This window comes from Papio anubis, chromosome 1 (genome assembly GCF_008728515.1).
Source record: "Papio anubis isolate 15944 chromosome 1, Panubis1.0, whole genome shotgun sequence".
Taxonomy (NCBI): Eukaryota; Metazoa; Chordata; class Mammalia; order Primates; family Cercopithecidae; genus Papio; species Papio anubis.
This window is the reverse complement of record NC_044976.1, coordinates 143,422,291-143,443,678: the sequence shown is the minus strand read 5'-3', so window position 1 is coordinate 143,443,678 and position 21,388 is coordinate 143,422,291. Positions and strand designations below refer to the sequence as shown.

General features: G+C 42.4%; 1 protein-coding gene across 5 annotated transcripts in view; it reads left to right on the top strand.

Annotated features, from left to right (window-relative positions):
• TGFB2 (transforming growth factor beta 2) overlaps nt 1–21,388 on the top strand; it is a 101,071-nt gene that overhangs the window by 62,762 nt on the left and 16,921 nt on the right. For all 5 annotated transcript variants that reach the window (XR_637774.4, XR_002517432.2, XM_009187193.4 and 2 more), the window contains one exon: nt 210–373. Coding sequence is in view for 3 of the 5 variants with exons in the window: in XM_009187193.4 (XP_009185457.1) it covers nt 210–373 (164 nt within the window). In the remaining 2 variants the exon portion in view is untranslated. The remainder of the gene's footprint in view (nt 1–209; nt 374–21,388) is intronic.

The window sequence follows — 21,388 nt, the reverse complement described above, 5'->3', positions numbered from 1 at the left end:
AATTTGCTACTCCTATAACTAAATGCACATGTTTATTTTATTTCTTTTTTTTTCTGGATAAGTTGTTAATGATATTAAATTGGCCGTCGGAAACTAAATTATTCTGTAGATATTTTCCTTATGGCTTCTTGGGATTATCTCATGCTACAGTCTTTTCTGAAAGCACAATGGATTTTATCATTTTCAATGATTGCCCTAACTTTTTACAGATGCCATCCCGCCCACTTTCTACAGACCCTACTTCAGAATTGTTCGGTTTGACGTCTCAGCAATGGAGAAGAATGCTTCCAATTTGGTGAAAGCAGAGTTCAGAGTCTTTCGTTTGCAGAATCCAAAAGCCAGAGTGCCTGAACAACGGATTGAGCTGTATCAGGTAATGTTCTTTTTTTTTTTTTTTTTAAAAAAACAGACTGTCTCTCTCTCTCTGTCACAGGCTGGAGCACAGTGGCATGGTCACAGCTCACTGCAACCTTGAACTCCTGGGTTCAAATGATCCTCTTGCCTCAGCCTCCCAAGTCACTGGGACTGCAGTAGTGCACCATCACACCCGATTCTCTTTTTAAAAAACTTTTTGTAGATATGGGGTCTCACTATGTTGCCCTGGCTGATCTGGAACTCCTGGCCTCAAGCAGTCTTCCCACCTTGGCCTCAAAAAGTTTAGGGATTACAGACATGAGCCACCATACCTGGCTCATTTAGGTTGTTGTAATGGGCAATCAGTTTGAGGTCTTAGCACAAAAGAATTCTAGTGTCTTAGATTTTCTTAGCTGATATAAGCCATTCTATATAGTCACAATCATGATATAGGCCCTCATTTGCTATTACTGTTATAGTAATAGCTTGTTCCTAATCACTCAGGAGGGAAGAACCCTTTAGAATGCAGTATTGAAGTTCTGAGCACACTTCCTCGGTTGCATGAACAGCCGGAGTATACTCTTGAGAGGGTTTGGTTCCAGAATTCAACCTCTTAAACTGTAAAGTCAGATAATGTAGGTCCGATTCCTTCCTGAGAAGCAGTCAGCTGACCTTCCTTTACTCATCCTATGGCTGTTTCTTTCTCCTTTTCTATAATTTTCTCTTCGTTTGCTTATTGTCTTCTCTCTTCCTGTCTTTTTCACTTTTTTCCTCCTCTCTTTGCAACCTCCTGTGTCTTTATTAACCTTAGCCCGTTTCCTTTTCCTCTCTAATTCTACCCACAGTCTCCAATCCACCTACCCAATACAACCCCCCCCCCCCCCCCCCCCACACACACACAGAGTCCTGACATCTCCTATTCTCATCTTTCTAGTAGAGTTGGAGTTGGTGGGCAGCAGCGTCAAAATATAATGATGATGATGATGAAATGCCAACTTGCTGAGATTTTCAGAGATGTTCTTAAAAGCTTGTTACCTGAGTGTAGTCTACAGGGCATTTGCATCGGCCTCACCTAGGGGCTGTGAGAAATGTAGAATCTCAGGCCCCACTCTAGACTTTACACAGTCAGAATCCTCATTTTAACAAAATTCACAGGTGCTTCTTGTGCACATTAAAAAACCACTCGAAAAATCCTGTGTCTGGTGCAGCCTTATAAACAGGCAACTTAAATACATCCTGATGCCATATGAATAGTGGTACTCACATATAGGATATAGGTGGGGAAATTTCACCAGGGAGCTGACATTTTGGTGAGGCCTTGAGAAGTATCTATTAAAACGCGACGGGGGATCATCATTCTTGGCAGGAAGGGCAGTCACTGCAAAGACAGTCTTGAATGGACTTGCTGAGGGTACCTGGTACATAGTGCTCAGTGCCTGGAGGTGAGGAGAGACTGGGGAGAAGGTGACCCTCCAGAGATAGTGTGTAGAGTGACACTACAGAGGATTAAGAACAAACCCCTTGGGATCCCCATGATAAGGGATATATATATATGACAATATGATTAAAACATGGGATTACTTGAGAAAAAGAAATTGGCATCTATGTTCAGAAACCTCTGGTTTTTCTGGAGTCTAATCATTTGGAATTTGTGATCATTAGGATCAAAATTTTCTTTGTATTCATTATGAAAATGGAGAACTACCATACAAATGAATATGAGACTTGAAGAATAGTTTAAAATACTCAAAGCAGTCGTATTGTTTTCTTTTTCTGTTTTTTGAGACAGCATCTTGCTCTGTCACGCAGGCTACAATGCAGTAGTGCAATCATAGCTCACTGCACCCTCAACTTCCAGGGCTCATGCGATCCTACAGGTATGCATCCCCATGCCTAGCTAATTTTTTTTTTTTTTTAATTTTTAGTACAGATGCGGTCTCGCTTTGTTGCCCAGGCTGGTCTCTAACTCCTGAGCTGAAGCGATCATCCCACCTCAGCTTCCCAGTGTGCTGGGATTACAAGCATGAGCTACTGTGCCTGGCCCCAGTTTTAAAGTAGTAGTTCACATGTGTATTCATGAAGAATAATTCTTACTTATTTAAATAGGCCCTCGAGAACCTGTTTTTGGAGACTTTTAAATCCTAACTCGCATTCTGGGTAGCACCAATGGGCCGGCCGTTGCTCGTCACCCCAAGGTCAGAGAGCATGGTTGTGTGACCAGACACTATGCTGAGCAAAGAGTTGGAAGTATTGTTTCCAGTGATACTCACAGCTATACTATGGAGTTTGTAAAATGAAGTGTTCTTTCTGCTATTCTATTCTTTTTCCATTTCACAGAGAATGATGCTAAATCCCAGAGAAATTAAGTAACTTGGCCAGGGTCACACAGGTAGGAAATGGCAGGGCTGGGATACAAATCCACCTCTGACTCCCAAGTCCTTCCGTCTCCTCACCACATACTATGCTATTCCTAGCAAATTTTTCCCTTTCTCTTACCCTTGGGATAAGCCAGAATAGAAGAATAATAAGACAAACGAGGCTAGAGGATGAAGTAATATTTGGAGGGAAAGCAAAAATTGGTTCCTATGAAAAAAAGCCAGATTAAGGGTAGCCAGATAAATTACAAGATGATTTAAGCAAACAAACAAAAAATATGATTGTATCTCCTTTTTCTTTTCTTTTTTTACCAATTAAGTCACTCTTAAATTTCCTTCTGTGCTGACGATAGCATCATAGGTTGCTCTCTTTGGCCCTACTTTAGTTAGCTTCAGTAAATTGAAGGCAGGGTCACCTAGGTCCTATTACCTGTAATGGAAGCTGCTAAGTCACTATTTTTCTGTGGCCGCTTGACCCTGTCCTCTGAGGAGTAGCCTCTGCCAACAGGCTTGCCAATGACTTTTTCCTCCCAGGGCCCAACCCTTCTCCAGGAAAGGGTGTTTCTCTTGAGGCTGGCAACTTAGAGGACCTTAGTGAGTTCTTGGTAGATGTGTCTCAGAAGTTTCTGCAGCACTGGCTGCTCCATGACACAAGTGACACGATCTGCATGGCTTAGAGTCCCATGCTTGAAAGAGGAACGGCCCAAGATGGAAACTTTTAGTTTGGAGAAGCATGGACACGTTCACTGCCACTATACATGGGCATCTGGAAGGAGAAAGTTCTAGCAGAAAAATATAAAATAATGGCAATTTTTTATCTTTCTGGGGCTCAGCTATACACCTCCTGAAACACAGGCAAGGTCCAGAGAGCAAGTCAAAGAGATCCTTGAACACCCGAAGAGAAGACTACGCACACACACTTCTGATGGATCAGAGAGGCAGCCTCTTGCCTTTTATTGCTTCAACTGGGTTGACTATCTGTAGGGCCACAAGAAGTTAGAAGCACTAAATTAAAAGAGGAGGGCTAGAGGAGGACACCGTGACATCAGCAGCAGGTCCTTTAGACCAGCAGTCCCCAACCTTTTTGGCACCAGGGACCAGTTTCATGGAATACAATTTTTCCACAGAGCGTTACTTGTGCAGTTTATTTCATTGTAATATATAATGAAATAATTATACAACTCACCATAATGTAGAATCAGTGAGAACCCTGAGCTTGTTTTCCTGCAACTACACAGTCCCATCTGGCAGTGATGGGAGACAGTGTCAGATCATCAGGCATTTGATTAGCATAAGGAGCGTGCAACCTAGATCCCTAGCATGTGCAGTTCACAATAGGGTTCTTGCTCCTTTGAAAATCTAATGCCACTGCTGATCTGACAGGAGGTGGAGCTCAGGCAGTACTGCAAGCAATGGGGAGTGGGTGTAAACACAGATGAATCTTTGCTTGCTTACCTGCTGCTCACCTCCTGCTATGTGGCCCAGGCCCCTAATGGGCCATGGACCGGTACCATCCAGGTTGGGAACCTCTGCTTTAGACTAAAGATTTTTACCAGTGTATCACAGTAATGCTATCTCAGATAATCAGACCACAGAAGCAATGCCTGTTGTGGACAAGTTTTCTAAATCTTACCCTGTTTATAGTTAACCCACTCTTTATCTCCTTGGCTTCCTGTCTGGCTTCTAACTTTTGCTTCTGACCTCTTTATTTGGAGTCCCATTTTTAGCATGGTGTTCTCCAACTTTCCTTTTGTCTTCAGCTGCCATTTGGAGCTCTTCGTAGTCTTTGGTAATAAACTCCCATCTCTAGTCCCATTATAGGAATTGATGCCTATGGTAATAGCCTTGAATTATGAAGACGAGGCTAAATTATAGTCAGGAAACTGAACACATGCAATAAATTTTACAGAGTTTAACATCCAAAATTGCTGAAATATTATTTTGGAAAAAAAAAAGATCTGGTGCTTAAGTGGGCAGATCTTCAGCTATTTGGAAAGCTCAGCTCTTCAGAAGAACAAAGCCTCTGAAGTTCTTGGATACCCTTTGATTACTGTATTACTTGACACACAGTTGGCATCCTACTCCCTAGAAGAAGACAGGGTGACCATGAAAAGGTTCTCTGGTCATTTACATGGTTGTTTGGATGATTTATTAGGACTCTTCAGGATGCTGATATTCAGCGGGAGGAGAGTATGTATGTGTGTACATGTGTGCACACGTGCCTGTGGACTTACATGTGAGCATAGGCACTCCACCAGGTTTGGAATCCCTGGGGGAGCTTTTACAAAGACTAACCACAGTTTCCTTCAAGGAGATTCTGATTTTCCCTGGAAAGGAAAATGAGAATTGCCTCGGCACAGATGTTTGTTTCAAAGAACTCTCCTGGTGATTCACATGTGATTGTTCAGATTTGGATCTTCCAATTGGAATTCACAGATTTAAAATATAGCCCAAATTTTTGGGTCATTCTGTCTCATAAAAATGCCTCCAGGTATTTGTTTTAGAGTCACAATATGAGGCTGGATGGACCTAGGAGAGCAATTCCGTACATGAATTCAGGATTTGTCTTGTCCAGAGCCGTAAAGGTTTATTTCTCTCCACCTGGGATAGTTAGGAAACCCATGCTTCTGTTGAAGTCACTCTGAGCTTATTTAAACCTAAAATCTTGTGAACTTAAGATTTTCATTACCCTGCTCTCTTTACAGAACAGTCTGTCAGAACATTAATGAATGATAGTAAAATAAAATCTTTCTTTCCTGCTTTCTCTAACCTCTTTCAAGTTAACAAACTCTAAATAGCATCTACTGGTGTGATCAAGATAGGCTTCCCATGTGTAACAATAATGGAGGGAATATGAGAGGGATAAAGTGTCTGACAGATGAAGGGAAAGAGGAGGAAACAAAGATGAAAAACAACTGTTATTAGATAGTAATGATCCTTGCCATATTTTTAAAGCTTTATGCCAAAGGCAGCCTTTATTGTGATATGTTCAGACAAAACTCCAGTGCTCTAGGAATACCTTCAAACCTATGATAGCTGTTATAGCTCTCAGCCAATGTATAAATTTGAACACACCTTTCTTTGATTACATTTTCCCTGTATGTATGATTAAAATCATGACCAGAATTATGAGGTAGAGGGAGAGAAAATAGGAAGGAGAATTCCCTTCAAGTTGAACGTCTCCTGTATGGGCAAGAACACCTGCTATCTTGGAGTTGGATAAATCCCCATTTTACACATGAAGAAATGCCTAGGGAACTTAATGACTTATCTAAGGGTACCCATAACTTCGTGGCCCTAAATAATCCTTTGGGACCACCAAAGAATACTTATATTTAAATTTGCTAACCTCAGAGGACTTGGAGCTCTCCAGTATTTCTAGTTTCTTCTCACCAACTGACACCCTTTCAATCCTCATTTCTCGTTTAAAACCTTACCACCTCCAGAATAGTAAGATTCATACCACTGTTTGGGTTATCTATGTGCTGCATAACAAGCTTCAAAATTTTGTGGACTCAAATGATAATCATTTTGTTGTACTTCACAAGTTTTTGTGGGTCAGAAATTTGATCAGAGCTTGGCTGGGTGTTCTCTTGCTCCATGTGGCTTTGGCTGGGGTCACTTGCTGGCATTTAGATGACAGTTGGGTTGGTCTGGAGGATTGATGATGGCGTTGTGCCTATGCTTGGAACTTTAGTAGGATGACTGGAAGGCCGGGCTCAGCTGGGCTCCTCCCCCTAGATAGTCTCAGATGTCTCCATGTGGTCTTCCCAGAAGCGTAGTCTGGTTTCTTACATGGGGACTCAAGTGTGCAAATGTCTAAGGTAGAAACTGCAAGTCCTCTTAAAAACTAAGCCCACAGGCTGGGCGTGGTGGTTCACGCCTGTAATCCCAGCACTTTGGGAGGCTGAGGCAGATGGATTGCTTGAGCCCAGGAGTTCAAGCCTGGGCAACATGGTGAAACCCCATCTCTACTAAAAATACAAAAATTACTCAGGCATGGTGGCACACCTGTAATCCCAGCTACTCAGGAGGCTCAGGCAGGAGAATCACTTGAGCCCAGGAGGTGGAGGTTGCAGTGAGCAGAGATTGCACCACTGCACTCCAGCCTGGGCGACAAAGTCAAACTTGGTCTAAAAAAAAAAAAAAAAAAAAAAAATTTTAGGTCCAGAAATGACACATCACTTTTGCCTTCATCTATTGATCAAATCAACTACAGGGCAGCCCAGATTAAAAGGGAAAGGAAATAGATCCCATATATCAATGGGAAATGTGTCAAAGAAGTTGCAGCCATCTTTGATCTTGGAACACTAACCCACTGTGTAAAGTAAAGTAATAGTCAGCAGACTGTGAGTGTACACCTCCTGGCATCAGCATCATACCTCGTGCCAGCCATCTAGAGATAAATTAGCCTCCACCTTCCGGTTGCTCAGGGTCTTGTGAAGAAATGTACATGTAAGTGGTATCTGTATATGAATAAAGATATACCCGAGGTACTTTTAGAGCAAAAGCTGGAGAATCCAGAGAAATGCCTCAGAACTCATTCCTGCCAGAAAGGGAGTTGTGAGAATTTGTGGGCAACTTGCCATCTTGGTTGGGCTCCTTTCGTGGGCAGACACATAATTCCAAGGAACTGAGCCATATGCCTGAATCAAGAGATTCCTTTGAACCCAACAATATTTGTTGCAGAGATATCAGAATAGACTAGATTGAAATAGGAGTGGGTTTGGTTAATTGGTATGCATAGTATTTTGTCAGAACGACCTTCCTCATGTTTCAGTGTGCACACTCATGTCCCAGGATTTGATGACTGCGTCTGGCCTCCCCGTTTACCTTATTGAGGCAGTATGGCATAGTACGCAATGGTATGGGCATTGTGACCTAACTTTCTTAGTAATTCCCAATTAGCTTGGGGTTTATTGTGAGGGTGAAATGAAATAATGTCTGTGACTGCCAGGTGGGGGTGCGTGTTTCACATGTGTTAGTTCCCTTCCTTTGCTGTCACTGCTTAGATTTTGACTTCTATGTCTTTGATTTGTGCAGTGGGAAGAGCTCTCTCCTGAGTTACCTGTGAACGTCAGTTGCCAGGTTGTTTTTAAGACTGATTTATTAGCTTCAGACCACTGAATAAAATCATGCAAAAATAACTCCCTGGGGGAAGCAGAGTGATGTATTGGGTTCCTACATCTTACAGTATCAGGAGAAAAAGTCACTAAAATGTTGCCTTTTCCCATGGGGCTGATAGTCTCAGTTGTCTCCATGTGGTCTTCCCAGAAGAGTAGTCTGACTTCTTAGATGGAGACTGAAGTGTGAAAATGTCCAAGGCAGAAGCTGCAAGTCCTCTTAAAAACTAGATCCAGAGGCTGGGCGCGGTGGCTCACACCTATAATCCCAGCACTTTCGGAGGCTGAGGCAGGTGGATCGCTTGAGCCCAGGAGTTCAAGACCAACCTGGACAACATGGTGAAAAGCCATCTCAGCTGGGCATGGTGGCTCATGCCTGTAATCCCAGCACTTTGGGAGGCTGAGGCGGGTGGATCACGAGGTCAGGAGATCAAGACCATCCTAGCTAACACAGTGAAACTCCATCTCTACTAAAAATACAAAAAAATTAACTGGGCATAGTGGTGGGCACCTGTAGTCCCAGCTACTCAGGAGGCTGAGGCAGGAGAATGGCGTGAACCCAGGAGGTGAAGCTTGCAGTGAACCAAGATTGCGCCACTGAACTCCAACTTCAGTTGAAGCCACCCCTAGGATGGCAAAGGAACCCCCCTCTCTACAGAAAACTCTCAAGACTTTGGCAAGTGAAAAGTACAGATGATCCCCTACTTTTGATTTTTTCAACTTTATGATGGTGTAAAAGTGACTCAACTTAATTTTGTTCCTACATATGATATCAGGACACAATCCCATTGTAAGTCGAGGAGCATCTGTGAAATAAAATCTGTCCTCCTATTTGCTCTGACCTCTTTCCTTAGGATTTTAATGCCTCGTCGAATCTGCATTTAAACAGTAACCAGCTTGTCAAATGTGATGAAATGTCATTTCTAGAGGCTATCAGTTGCAAGGATATATAAAACAGTGGTGAAATCCCAAGTCATTTACATCCATTTAGTTTTGGCTTCAAGTTGTATAGTAAATATTAAATGATTTTTCAGACTTGAGGATGATAGGGTGAATTGATGTTTGTGGAGCAAAATAAGCAAAGATTGTGGTGGGGGGAGTGAATCATCAGCTACCTTTAATGGACATTCCATATGTAACATCTCTGCAGCAGATATTAAAATACACATTCTTAAGGCTTCATAGTGAAAGTTCAGGGTAGATGGCCTAGGCCTACCATTTAAGGGATCCTAATGCTGCAAAATTGAAAGGTGGGGTTTTTATCGTACCAGGGAGCACAGCACTAATGGGGTTAATGAAAATTGTCCCTTTCTCCTAACCCTAAACACATGCATGTGCTTGTGGTTGTGCATGTGTGTGTGCGCACGCGCGCGCGCACACACACACACACACACACAGAGTTCAGCTTTCATTTCTCATATTGCCCACGGGGGTGTAAAATAAAAAGAGGTCAGCCAAAAAAACTGTCTGTTAAATTAGACTTGCAAAAGTGCTACTGAAAAAAAAAGTACCAACCAAACAAACAAAAAGCCATACTGTGCTCCTGTTGTACATAATTTTACAGCATACAATCTTCTTAATACTGATCCTAGCCCCGGCGCCACGCTGGAGACATACATAGCACAGTAACCCACCTAAAAAAAAAAAAAAAAAAAAAAAAAAAAAGAAGTATAATAAACACTTTGTTTGCACAAGGCTATTAATATCTCAGGTTTTTTTTCAAACTGATCAAATGGCGTGCGTGCCTCATAAGGAAACTGGATTGTTATCATTTGTATTAGGTTATAACATTAGCACAAGTGTGTTAACCTTGTCAGCAGACAAGACCCCCCAAAAAGTAGAATGAACAGCAGCCCTTCTCCACTGTATTCAAATAAATGTTAATGAATATCCAATACTAACTAATAATCTTATTCTTTTATCATAATGTGACTCAATAACAATATTGATAATTATCGCTAATACATGCAGTGCTTACTGTGTGCTAAGGTAGGTACTGGTCTCATCCTTATTTTACAAGTGGGAAAACTGGGACACAGTGACGTTAAGTAGCTTGCCCAGGCCAGGCAGGTAGGAAGAAACAGAGCCAGAATTTGAACCCAGGCAGTCTGACCCCAGGGGTCATGCTCTTGACCATGATTCCATACTAGCAGAAAGAACACAGACTTTGAAGTTGATCAGGGTGGGTTCAAGGCATAGCTTTGGTCCTTTGGGGAGTCTGAGGAAGTCATGTCACTAACACTATTTCCACACCAGTAAAATGCAGATAAAAGCACCTACTTGGCAAAGATTTTGTAAGGCATAGAGATAATGCATGGAAACTTCTAGCACAGTATCTGTATCCTCAATGGTTACTATTATTATCATTACAGTTTCCGAGCATTGAGTTTGAACTTTTGTAAGAAACAGTGTGAAATTTATGATCTGCTCGGAATCTGCTAAAAATGAACCACTTCCCCTAGCCCTTCTTGCTGTAGGGTCTGGGTTCTTGGTTGCTGTCCCAGGAGTTTGCGTCAGGGTCTCCTTCAAGAATATTTTCCACTCACTCAGCTTGTGGTCGTCTCATTAAGTTGCAGATGAGCATGCCGGGCGCAGTGGCTCACGCTTGTAATTCCAGCACTTTGGGAGGCCGAGGTGGGTGGAGCACTTGAAGTCAGGAGTTTGAGACCAGCCTGGCCAACATAGCGAAATCGCATTTCTACTATAAATATAAAAATTAGCCAGGTGTGGTGGTGGGTGCCTGTAATCCCAGCTACTCAGGAGGCTGAGGCAGGAGAATCACTTGAACCCAATAGGCGGAGTGTGCAGTGGGCCCAAATTGCACCACTGCCCTCCAGCCTGGGCGACAGAGCAAGACTCTTTCTCAAAGAAAAAAAAAAAAAAGGTGCAGATGAGCATCTCAGGGCGGGAAAGGAGAAGACTTTGGTAGCTAGTCAACCCTTTCTCTGAACCTCAGTTTTTCATCTGAAAACGGAGATAACAGCTCTTGCCTAATGAGTCCCTGTGAGGAGAACACCTAGGTTAAGTGTCTGGCACATAAGATACAGAAGGAGTAGGTTACTGTCAGGATTTTTCTTGTCATCTTGAACATGGTTCATATTTTCCCCTGAGGTTGGCTTGTGATTCTAAAACCACTCCACCACAGGGGTGTCTGTCATCTCTGCTTGGATAAGGTCTGATCTGTTTTCTGTTAACAGTGGGACAGAGCAGGGTTTTGGTAACAGCCATTGTTTTATCACTGTGTACATTCGCTTTATCAAGCTGCTAAGGGCTGCAGTGCTGAGCTGGGGCCTGTGCTCTGTCTTGCTTCTCTTTTTGAAGAATGATTACAATGACTGACTCCAATAGGGTATCTTTTTATCTCATCTCCTGTCCTGTTACTACCTCTCCCTGCTCCACCACCACACAAATAGGCTTGATATATGCTTCCCAATTGATTTTTAATAAGATTCCTTTTGTTCTTCATGTTGTAAATGTTCAGTATGCCAATTCTTCTGTAACCTCCTTTAGGGCAAAAGCTGTTTCAAGGGAGCATGTATGTTTATTTCTCAATGCCAACAGTACCCAGGATATTTTTTGGAACCCCTGTTCTAGAACTGTGGCAGAGCCTAGCATACATACTTGAGAATTCCCTCAAAGGGGACAAATGCAGATTTGCGAAAGGTAGTGTTGATTTTTAAAGACTGCCAAAGTTCTATGGAAGAGGAAAATGATAAGTCATTCTGCTGATTTTACTGGTTCTTATATCTCTGAAAGCCAACCACCTCCCATGTCTCTGCTGTTACTATGCTTGTCCAAGCAGTTCTTGTCTGTCACCTGGGCCATGGCAGTGGCCTCCTGGCTGGTCCCCTGTTTCCACCCTGGCCCCTTGATATCGTTTGGCTGTGTCTCCACTCAAATGTCATCTTGAATTCCAATGTGTTATGGGAGGGACCAGGTGGGAGGTAATTGAATCATGGGAGCAAGTCTTTCCCATGCTGCTCTTGTGACAGTAAATAGGTTTCATGAGATCTGATGGCTTTAAATAGAGGCGTTCCCCTGCACAAGCTCTATTCTCTTGTCTGCCACCATGTGAGATGTGCCTTTCACCTTCTGCCATGACTGTGAGGCTTCCCCAGTCACATGGAACTGTAAGTCCAATTGGCCGGGCGCGGTGGCTCAAGCCTGTAATCCCAGCACTTTGGGAGGCCAAGACGGGTGGATCACGAGGTCAGGAGATCGAGACCATCCTGGCTAACCCGGTGAAACCCCGTCTCTACTAAAAAATACAAAAAACTAGCCGGGCGCGGTGGTGACTGCCTGTAGTCCCAGCTACTCGGGAGGCTGAGGCAGGAGAATGGTGTAAACCCGGAAGGCAGAGCTTGCAGTGAGCTGAGATCCGGCCACTGCACTCCAGCCTGGGCAACAGAGCGAGACTCCGCCTCAAAAAAAATAAAAATAAAATAAATATATAAAATAAAAAAATAAAAAATAAAAAAATAAAAAATAAATAAACCTTTTTTTTTTTTTTTGTAAATTGCCCAGTCTTGCAGCAGTGCGAAAATGGACTAATACAATAAACTGGTATCAGTAGAGTGGGTTGCTGCTGAAAAGATACTCAAAATGTGGAAGTGACTTTGGAACTGGGTAACAAGCAGAGTTTAGAACAGTTTTGAGGGCTCAGAAGAAGATAGGAAAATGTGGGAGAGTTTGGAACTTCCTAGAGACCTGTTGAATGGCTTTGATAAAATTGCTGATGGTGATATGAACAATAAGGTCCAGGCTGAGGTGGTCTCAGATGGAGATGAGGAACTTGTTGGGAACTGGAGCAAAGATGACTCTATGCTATGTTTTAGCAGAGACTGATGGCATTTTGCCCCTGCCTCAGAGATTTGTGGAACTTTGAACTTGAGACAGATGATTTAGGGTATCTGGTGAAAGAAACTTCTAAGCAGCAAAGCATTCAAGATGTGACTTGGGTGCTTTTAAAGGCATTCAGTTTTAAAAGGGAAACAGAGAATAAAAGTTTGGAAAATTTGCAGCCTGACAATGTAATAGAAAAGAAAATCTCGTTTTCTGAGGTGAAATTGAAGCTGGCTGTAAAAATTTGCTTAAGTAATGAGGAGCCAAATGGCAACCAAGACAATGGGGAAAAATGTCTCCAGGGTATGCCAGGGGTCTTCACGGCAGCCCCTCCCATCACAGGTCTGGAGGCCTGAGAGGAAAATGTGGTTTCGTGGGCCCAGCCCAGGGTCCCTGTGCTGTGTGCAGCCTAGGGACTTGGTGCCCTGCATCCCAGCCACTCGAGCTATGGCTGAAAAGGGCCAACACAGAGCTCGGGCCATGGCTTCAGAGGGTGCAAGCCCCAAGCATTGGCAGCTTCCACATGGTGTTGAGCCTGTGAGTGCACAGAAGTAAAGAACTTGGGTTTGGAAACCTATGTCTAGATTTCAGAAGATGTGTGGAGATGCCTGGATGCCCAGGCAGAAGTTTATTGTAGGGGCAGGGTCCTCATGGAGAACCTCTGCTATGCAGTGCAGAAGGGAAATATAGGGTTGGAGCCCCCACACAGAGTTTCTACTGGGGCACCACCTAGTGGAGCTGTGAAAAGAGGGCCACCATCCTCCAAACCCCAGAATGGTAGATCCACCAACAGCTTGCACCGCATGCCTGGAAAAATCACAGACACTCAACACCAGCCCATAAAAGCAGCCAAGAGGGGGGCTATTCCTTGAAAAGTCATGAGGGTGGAGCTGCCCAAGGCCATGGGAGCCCACTTCTTGCATCAGCGTGACCTGGATGTGAGACATGGAGTCAAAGGAGATCATTTTGGAGCTTTAAGATTTTACTGCCCTGCTGGATTTCAGACTTTCATGGGGCCTATAGCCCCTTTGTTTTGGCCAATTTCTCCCATTTGGAATGACTATATTTATCCAGTGCCTGTACCCCCATTGTATCTAGGAAGTGACTAACTTGTTTTTGATTTTACAGGCTTATGGGCAGAAGGGACTTGCCTTGTCTCAGATGAGACTTTGGACTGTGTACTTTTGAGTTAATGCTGAAATGAGTTAAGACTTCGGGGAACTGTTGAGAAGGCATAATTGGTTTTGAAATGTGAGGACATGATATTTGGGAGGGGCCAGGGCAGAATGGTATGGTTTGACTGTGTCACCACCCAGATCTCATCTTGAATTTCCATGTGTTGTGGGAGGGACCTAGTGGGAGGTAATTGAGTCATGGGGGCAAGTCTTTCCCATGCTGTTCTCGTGATCGTGAATAAGTCTCATGATATCTGATGGTTTCAGAAAGAGGCATTCCTCTACACAAGCTCTCTCTCTTTGCTGCCATCCATGTAAGATGTGACTTTCTCCTCCTTGCCTTTCATCATGATTGTGAGGCCTCCTCAGCCATGTGGAACTGTAAGTCCAATAAACTTTCTTTTGTAAATTGCTCAGTCTCGGGTATGTCTTTATTAGCAGCGTAAAAATGGACTAATACACCCCCTCAGCAGCTGTTTACAGCATAGCAGTCAAAGTGATTCCTGATAAAATGTTGGTCAGATCAAAATCCCCTCTTTAAAGCCCTGCAGTGGCTTCGTATCTCACCCTGAGTAGAAGCCAAGTCCTTACCATGACTTAGGAGGCTGGCTCTGACCTGTTCCTTAGTCACCTGCCCCTCAGCCATAACTTTCCCCTCATTCCTAGGGCTTCCCTGTGTGTCAATGACCTCTTTGCTCTTCCTCAAACACTGCACTCACTCCTTCCTGTGGCTTGTGGCCACTGTTCCCTCCACCCACAGTGCTTTTCCCATCTACTCATATGGTTGGTTCCCTTTATTCCTTCAGGTCTTTCCTCAGAGATCACCTGCTCAGGGAGACCTTCTTTGGCCACCGTTACCTAAGATGTCAGAGTCACTTTTCCCAACACATCCTAGCCCCAGTGTCTACTGTGCTTTTCTCCTTGATAATCTTCATTATCTGCCATATTTGATCTATTCCATCTTTATGTTGTTTATAATCTGATCTCCACCTCTAGCCATAAACTCCTGGAGATGTGTCTGGTCCACAGTGGGTGTTCAATAAGTGTTTTTGGATGAATTTAACTAAAATGTCAAAATAAGACTACAAGGAACATCCTTCATATAAGTCTGTAACTTTATGCAGTGATTCTATTGAGAAACATCACTCATTTTTTCGGATTTGGAAATTCTGTTCCACTTGTTTTAAAGATATCTAAATATTGATGAAGAAAGAAATGTACATAACTATGCTGCTTCTGTGACTTATTCAGAGCTAATTCTGATAAAGTATTTAATATGAATAGATAATAACCAGGTAGGTAAAAAATAAAGTGATGTAACAAATTAATGAAACTGATATTCTTGGGTACCCCATAAACTTGATGTTTTTAGAAAAAACAGACTCTTACTTATCTGGGCTTGTTGGTTTATAGTCACATGCCCTAAATTAAAGTGCTCACTTAAATTATAGTACAGACTACATGTGTTATAGGTGCCAGGAGGTAGAAATCGAGTGTTAGAAGTCTGTTCCCCAAGTGCACATATGTTAGTGTTAAAGTCAGAGTGGAATTGGAAGGGGTAGGTCAAATAAAAATTAGAAGATATGGCTCCAGAGAGCTTGAGGTCTTGTGGACAGTCTTTCCCTCAATGGCAGGAAACAGCTAGATCATTGTCATAGTGCTGGGCTGTGTGGTACAGCCTCAAAGACTGCAGGAATTCAGCTGAGAAAAAGTCAGTATGGTCTTGATTTAATTCTCCTTCAAATTCTGCCATTACATATTGTACTGCACCCCTCTCTCTCCTGGTCTATACTGATGTGGCTTTAGTCCAGTTGAATCCTTTTCTCTTTTGTGTGATTTGTGCCTGATGGTCTCATGAATGCTACTGAGCTGCAGCATCCAAGAGACTTTCTGTTCACACAAAGGACTCCTTCATCCCTTCGACCTGGAGAAATGTATTTACTTGCTATGGACATGTGCACTTAGCACAGAGGTTCATCTGTAAAGATTTATTTTTTTAAATGAAGGAAACAATAGGGAATTATAAGGTGTTTTCATCACAGAGGAGAGACTTTCCTGTGTGTGTGTGTGCATGTGTGTGTGTGTGTATATATGTGTGTAACTTGAAGGCACATCTACTGACATTTCCATAAAGGTCATCAAAGGTCTGCGTATGCCATATTTTATCATAATTGCATGTGGCTATGTATAATACAGGTATATATCAATGTGCAATACTCTGTACTGTAAAGAGAAAGAGTTCACGTTGTGACATAATAGTGTAGCTGTCTGAGCTCCAAAGAGACTTGTATTCTCAGTCTTCTGAGGCTGATGTGTATTCCATGGGAGCTGACTGCAGGCCCTTATGAAGCTCTTGCCAGGTATACATTACTTACGACCTCTTAGACAGACGCAATTATAAAGGAGCCATGGCAATTACAGGACATGGTGATGGCAGAAGCAAGATAAGTACTGGGCGGGTTAAGTCACTTCTGAAGGATAATCATGCAGTGTGTCAGTGTGGTAGGCACCCCCGAAGTGACCCAGCATAATCAAGGAGGCTACAGTTAGACAGGAAGAGAGAACTCCGTTTGTGCCTCTGTGAAATAAAAGCCACTTTACCCAGTTCTGATTCTCTATAAGCCTCCACTGGCTATTAATTGGAAATTTTCTTTCTTGCTTTCTCTCCCTCATTTCATTCTCATAATGAAATAAACAGAAAGGGTAAAAAACAGTATTAAGTTGCTTATTCTGTCTGATGATGCTTTCTGTCCTTGGTATATATAATCTCTCTGGTGGGTTTCTGGGTGCATATAAAATTCCAAGAAGCAGTTTTTTGTTGTTGTTGTTGTTTTTTGTTTGTTTGTTTTTATCACTAGAAAAGACTAATTGTTTGGGGGCTTATTTGTCACTTGATCAAATATGTCTTTCTAATGAAGTCTGTTAGTTAATAAGAATTTACCAAGCAGGGATTGTGTAAGCTGCCATGAAAAAGACTCTGTGGGGGTAATAAGAGAGAGAAAGAACATTTTTTGCTTTGAAGGAGCTCATAGATTCAGCATTATACTCCCCACAGTATGATTTATGAATCCGTACTGTTGGAAGTAGGATTGTGTCCCCTCCTCTACACCTAAAAAAGATATGTTGAAGTCCTAATCCCCAGTACTTTGGAATGTGATCTGATTTGAAAATAGGGTCATTGCAGATATAATTAGTTGAGATGAGGTCATCCTGCAGGAGGGTGGGTCCCTAATCCAGTAAGACTGGTGTCCTTATAAAAAGACAGCCATGTGAAGACAGTCACAGGGAGCCTGCCATGTGAAGATGAAGGCAGAGATTGAAGCTATGCACCTATAGCCAAGGAACACCAAAAATTGCCAGCAAACCACCAGATGCTAGAAGAGGCAAAGGATCCTCCCTTGAGGCTTCAGAGAGAGCATGGCCCAGCCAACACCCTGCTTTCAGACTTCTAGCCCCCAGATCTGTGAGAGGATAAGTTTGTGTTAATTTTAGCAACCCAGTTTATGGTACTTTGTTACTACAGTTCTAGGAAACCCATACACCTATCAAGCCAACTCTCCCTAAATCCTAGTATATATTGTTAGAAAAGATAAAAGGGGAGGATGCATTTATTTGTTCTCCTTTCTTTCTTTTTTTCTTTTTTCTTTCTTTCTTTTCTTTTTTTTTTTTTTTTTTTTTTTTTTTTTTTTTTTTTTTTTTTTTTTGAGACAAAGTCTCACTCTGTCATCCAGGCTGGAATGCAGTGGTACAATCTTGGCTCACTGCAGCCTCGACCACCCAGGCTCAACAGATCCTCCTGCCCCAGCCTCTTGAGTATCTTGGACTAGAGATGTGCACCACCATGTCCAGCTAATTTTTAAAAATGTTTTCATGGAGATGAGGTCTCATTATGTTGCTCAGACTGGTCTCAAACTTCTGGGCTCAAACGATCCTCCCATCTCAGCATCCCATAGTGCTGAGATTACGGGAGTGAGGCACCACGCCTGGCCTTCTTCTCCTTTCTAATGAACCAGCACATCACTATTACCTGGACTGTGTTCTCTTAGTGCTGGTTTTTGGATGTTCATAGTCATCCTTTTACACTCTCCTCTCTCCAGGAAATCTTCCCTGACCCCATCTACCTGGCAAGGATAGATGCCCTGCCTGTAACATTTCCTGGTAACCTATGAACACGTTGTTTTAAGTTTTTGTTGAGATGTCTATATTCCCTTACTATTCAATGCACTCCTTTAAGAACAGGGTCCATCTTATTGTCTCGGGGTGTACGTATAATGCAATGCTTTACTTACAGCCAGTGCTTAATATTTGTTGAACTAAACTGGGGGAAGTGAGGTATAAAATAAAATCAAACAAATGAATAAATGAGGACTCAGGTGCATACAAGATGCTCGGCAATGAATGAATGACTGACCACACAAATTAACTGATCGTATTAAATATTTCAATATTATTAGTTATTATTATTATTACTTTGAATGAGGGTAAACGGCTCCTCCAAAGCCAATGAAAGCTTTCCAGAGTATGGATGTGGGAATGATGTGTTGGAGAATCATTTGTTCCTGCTGTGGTTAAGCCAAGAAATGCTCACAGGAGTGTGTTCTCTGTGCCTGTCTGCCTGAGAGAAAACCTTGGTTTTTAATAACAGGGTTTCGACCTAGAGAGTCAGATTCCTCCAAAATTAATCAATGAATATGTATTCTTTAAGCTACCAGTGTCAGCAAACCAAAATATAAGGGTTTGTGGGGATTTAAATAAGTTTGTGTTTCCCTCTATCTTTTATGGGCTTAATATTCTATTGGAGGAAATGGACATTTCCACACATCCAGGGTTACCCTTGAAGCCACTATGCACAAGGGACCAAATACTCAGCAAACCCTGTAGCATTGAATGGGGAACTAGGAAAAGGGACCTGACTTTAGTTTAGAGTGAAAGTAAGCATGTCATTGAAAAACTGGACTTCAAGTTTGGATTTGAAGAGTGGAAAGGCTTGTTTTGTTTTGTTTTGGTTTTTTTAGGGGAAAACTGGAGGAGAGAAAGGCATTCTGATAGGGTTACTAGTCAGAAGCCAAAGTTTGGAGTACATAATCCATGTTTTAGAGATATTGTTTAGATTAGGCTTCTAGGGATGAAAGGCAAGTCTGGGATGATAAGTTGGTGGCCAGTTGTGTTATCAGTACTAAACTAAGGAATCTGGACTTTGTTCACTAGGCATTAGAAGCCTCTGAAAGTTTCTGACCAGGTAAGGAACATAATCATAACAATAACTCACACTATTGAATACCAGACAATGTGACTGATGCTCTTCCTACTCTGTGACACTTGACTTTCTCAACAAGCATCCAAGGTGGATTTTATTATTCCTTTTCGTTGAGGAGAAAATTATAGATCCGGTAAGCCATAGTTTAGGCTTGTCTGACTCCAAAGCCTCTGGACCTTTTCACTATGCTAATGATTGTCAAAGGCACTTGGCACAGCCCTCATAGCTTCTTTGGAGAACTCTTAGGGACTCCTGAGTAAATGGAATGGATTGATTGTCAGGTGGCCCAGATGGTCAGGGCTCTTAGTCAATGAGCAAAATTCCACTTTTTTCTGTTGTATACAACGTACCACAGAGTGTTGATTTCAGAAATGACTACCAGGAAGGAGGTAACTAAGAAGCCAGCAACAGGTTCTGGTTTTGGACTTATGATTTTGACATTGTTATTGTTAATGTGATGAAGACATTGGCTGCACTGTTGCTGGTGCTCTGTGGCTGGGAAGAGTAGCTTATACATTGAATAGCAAACTGAAGATTCAGAGAGATTCCAAGAGGCTAAAACTTGGGTCAGATAATAGAGTTCAACATTAACAGATATATATGTGTAATTTGCATTTACGTTCGAAAAATGAATTATATAAATACAGGCTACAGCAGTGGTTCTCAGAGTAATCACTGGTTAGCAGCTTCTGCATCACCTGGGAACTTGTTAGAAATGCAAATTCTTGGGCCTCCACCTCATCCTATTAAATCAGAAGCTCTGGGGATGGGGCTTAGCAATCTGTGTTAATGAGCACTCCAGATGTTTCTGAAGCAGGCTAACATTGGAGACCACTAGGCTAAAAAGACCAGCCCTCCCTCCCTTCTTGCTTTCCATTATTTCTTTCTCTTTATTCCACCTCATTCCAGAAAGGATTTGGAGTGGAAAAATCTGACTTAACAACAGTTTGTGGATAAGAACAAAGGTTTTATTTTACAAAAAAATTTCTCTGACTGAATGGTGTGTTGTGGCTGCTGCCAAAAGTAAATAGTTTGCATTAAAAGTAGTGACCAGAACAAGGGAAGCAATAGCTACTCCCCTCTTCACACTTGACAGGTTCTATGTATCTCCATATTCTGTTAGATTATATCTGGAGTTTGTTGAGGAACTAATTTTAAGAAGACATTGGAAAGGGGTTTAATAAGGATGGTGACACACCTTGAACTTTGCCTTTAAGGGATCAGTTGAGGGAAGCCGCTTCTTGTGATTGGAGCCTGCCTGACATGGAAAAGAAAGAGTTTTACATCTTGCTCCAGAGGGCAAAACACAATATTGGAAAGCCTTCTCCACTGGTATTAAGAGTGAAAGACATTAGTCCAGGCTCTTCCTGAAGGGTTTGTTAACACACCTAAGTGCTTCAGGCTTCTGCTGCTTCTTTTTTTTTTTTTTTTTTGATGGAGTCTCACTCTGTCATCCAGGCTGGAGTGCAGTGGCGCCATCTCAGCTCACTGCAGCCTCCGCCTCCCAGGTTCACTCCATTCTCCTGCCTCAGCCTCCCAAGTAGCTAGGATTACAGACACCCGCTACCACGCCCAGCTAATTTTTTGTATTTTTAGTAGAGATGGAGTTTCACTGTGTTAGCCAGGATGGTCTTGATCTCCTGACCTCGTGATCCGCCTGCCTCGGCCTCCCAAAGTGCTGGGATTACAGGTGTGAGCCACCGCGCCGGGCCTGGGCTTCTGTTTCTTTAAGAATGCAGATAATAAGGACCATGATATTCATCCCACAGGGTTTCTGTGAAGGGCTAAAAACATGACAAAATGTTCAAATATCTGAAAAACTACAATGGTTGTACAAATATGAGGCAATGGCGCTATTGTTAAGGAAGACTAGTTGACGGAAATTTTAAGTCCGAGGTAATGGAGAATCTCAACAATATGAATTGTCCAAAACGGGGATGACCTTTCTCATTAAATAGTGAGTTCACGGTCATGAGAGGCCTTTAGACAAAGAGATGTTAGAGAATGAACTGTATTGGATTGAAGCAGATGGCCTCCAAGTGCCTTGCCAATGCTAGTATTTCATAATGCTGAAGTGAATGACTTGAGGTCAGGCAGATCTGGGAGACTCATGCTCATAGCCAGCAGAGTGAATGTTTGATTCATCATTTGTTCATCACTCCTTGCAAGTCACTGCAAACATTTAAAACATTTAAATACATTTAAACATTGAATACACTTAAAGATATTTAATGATTAAACATATTTAAAGCGTTAAAAACA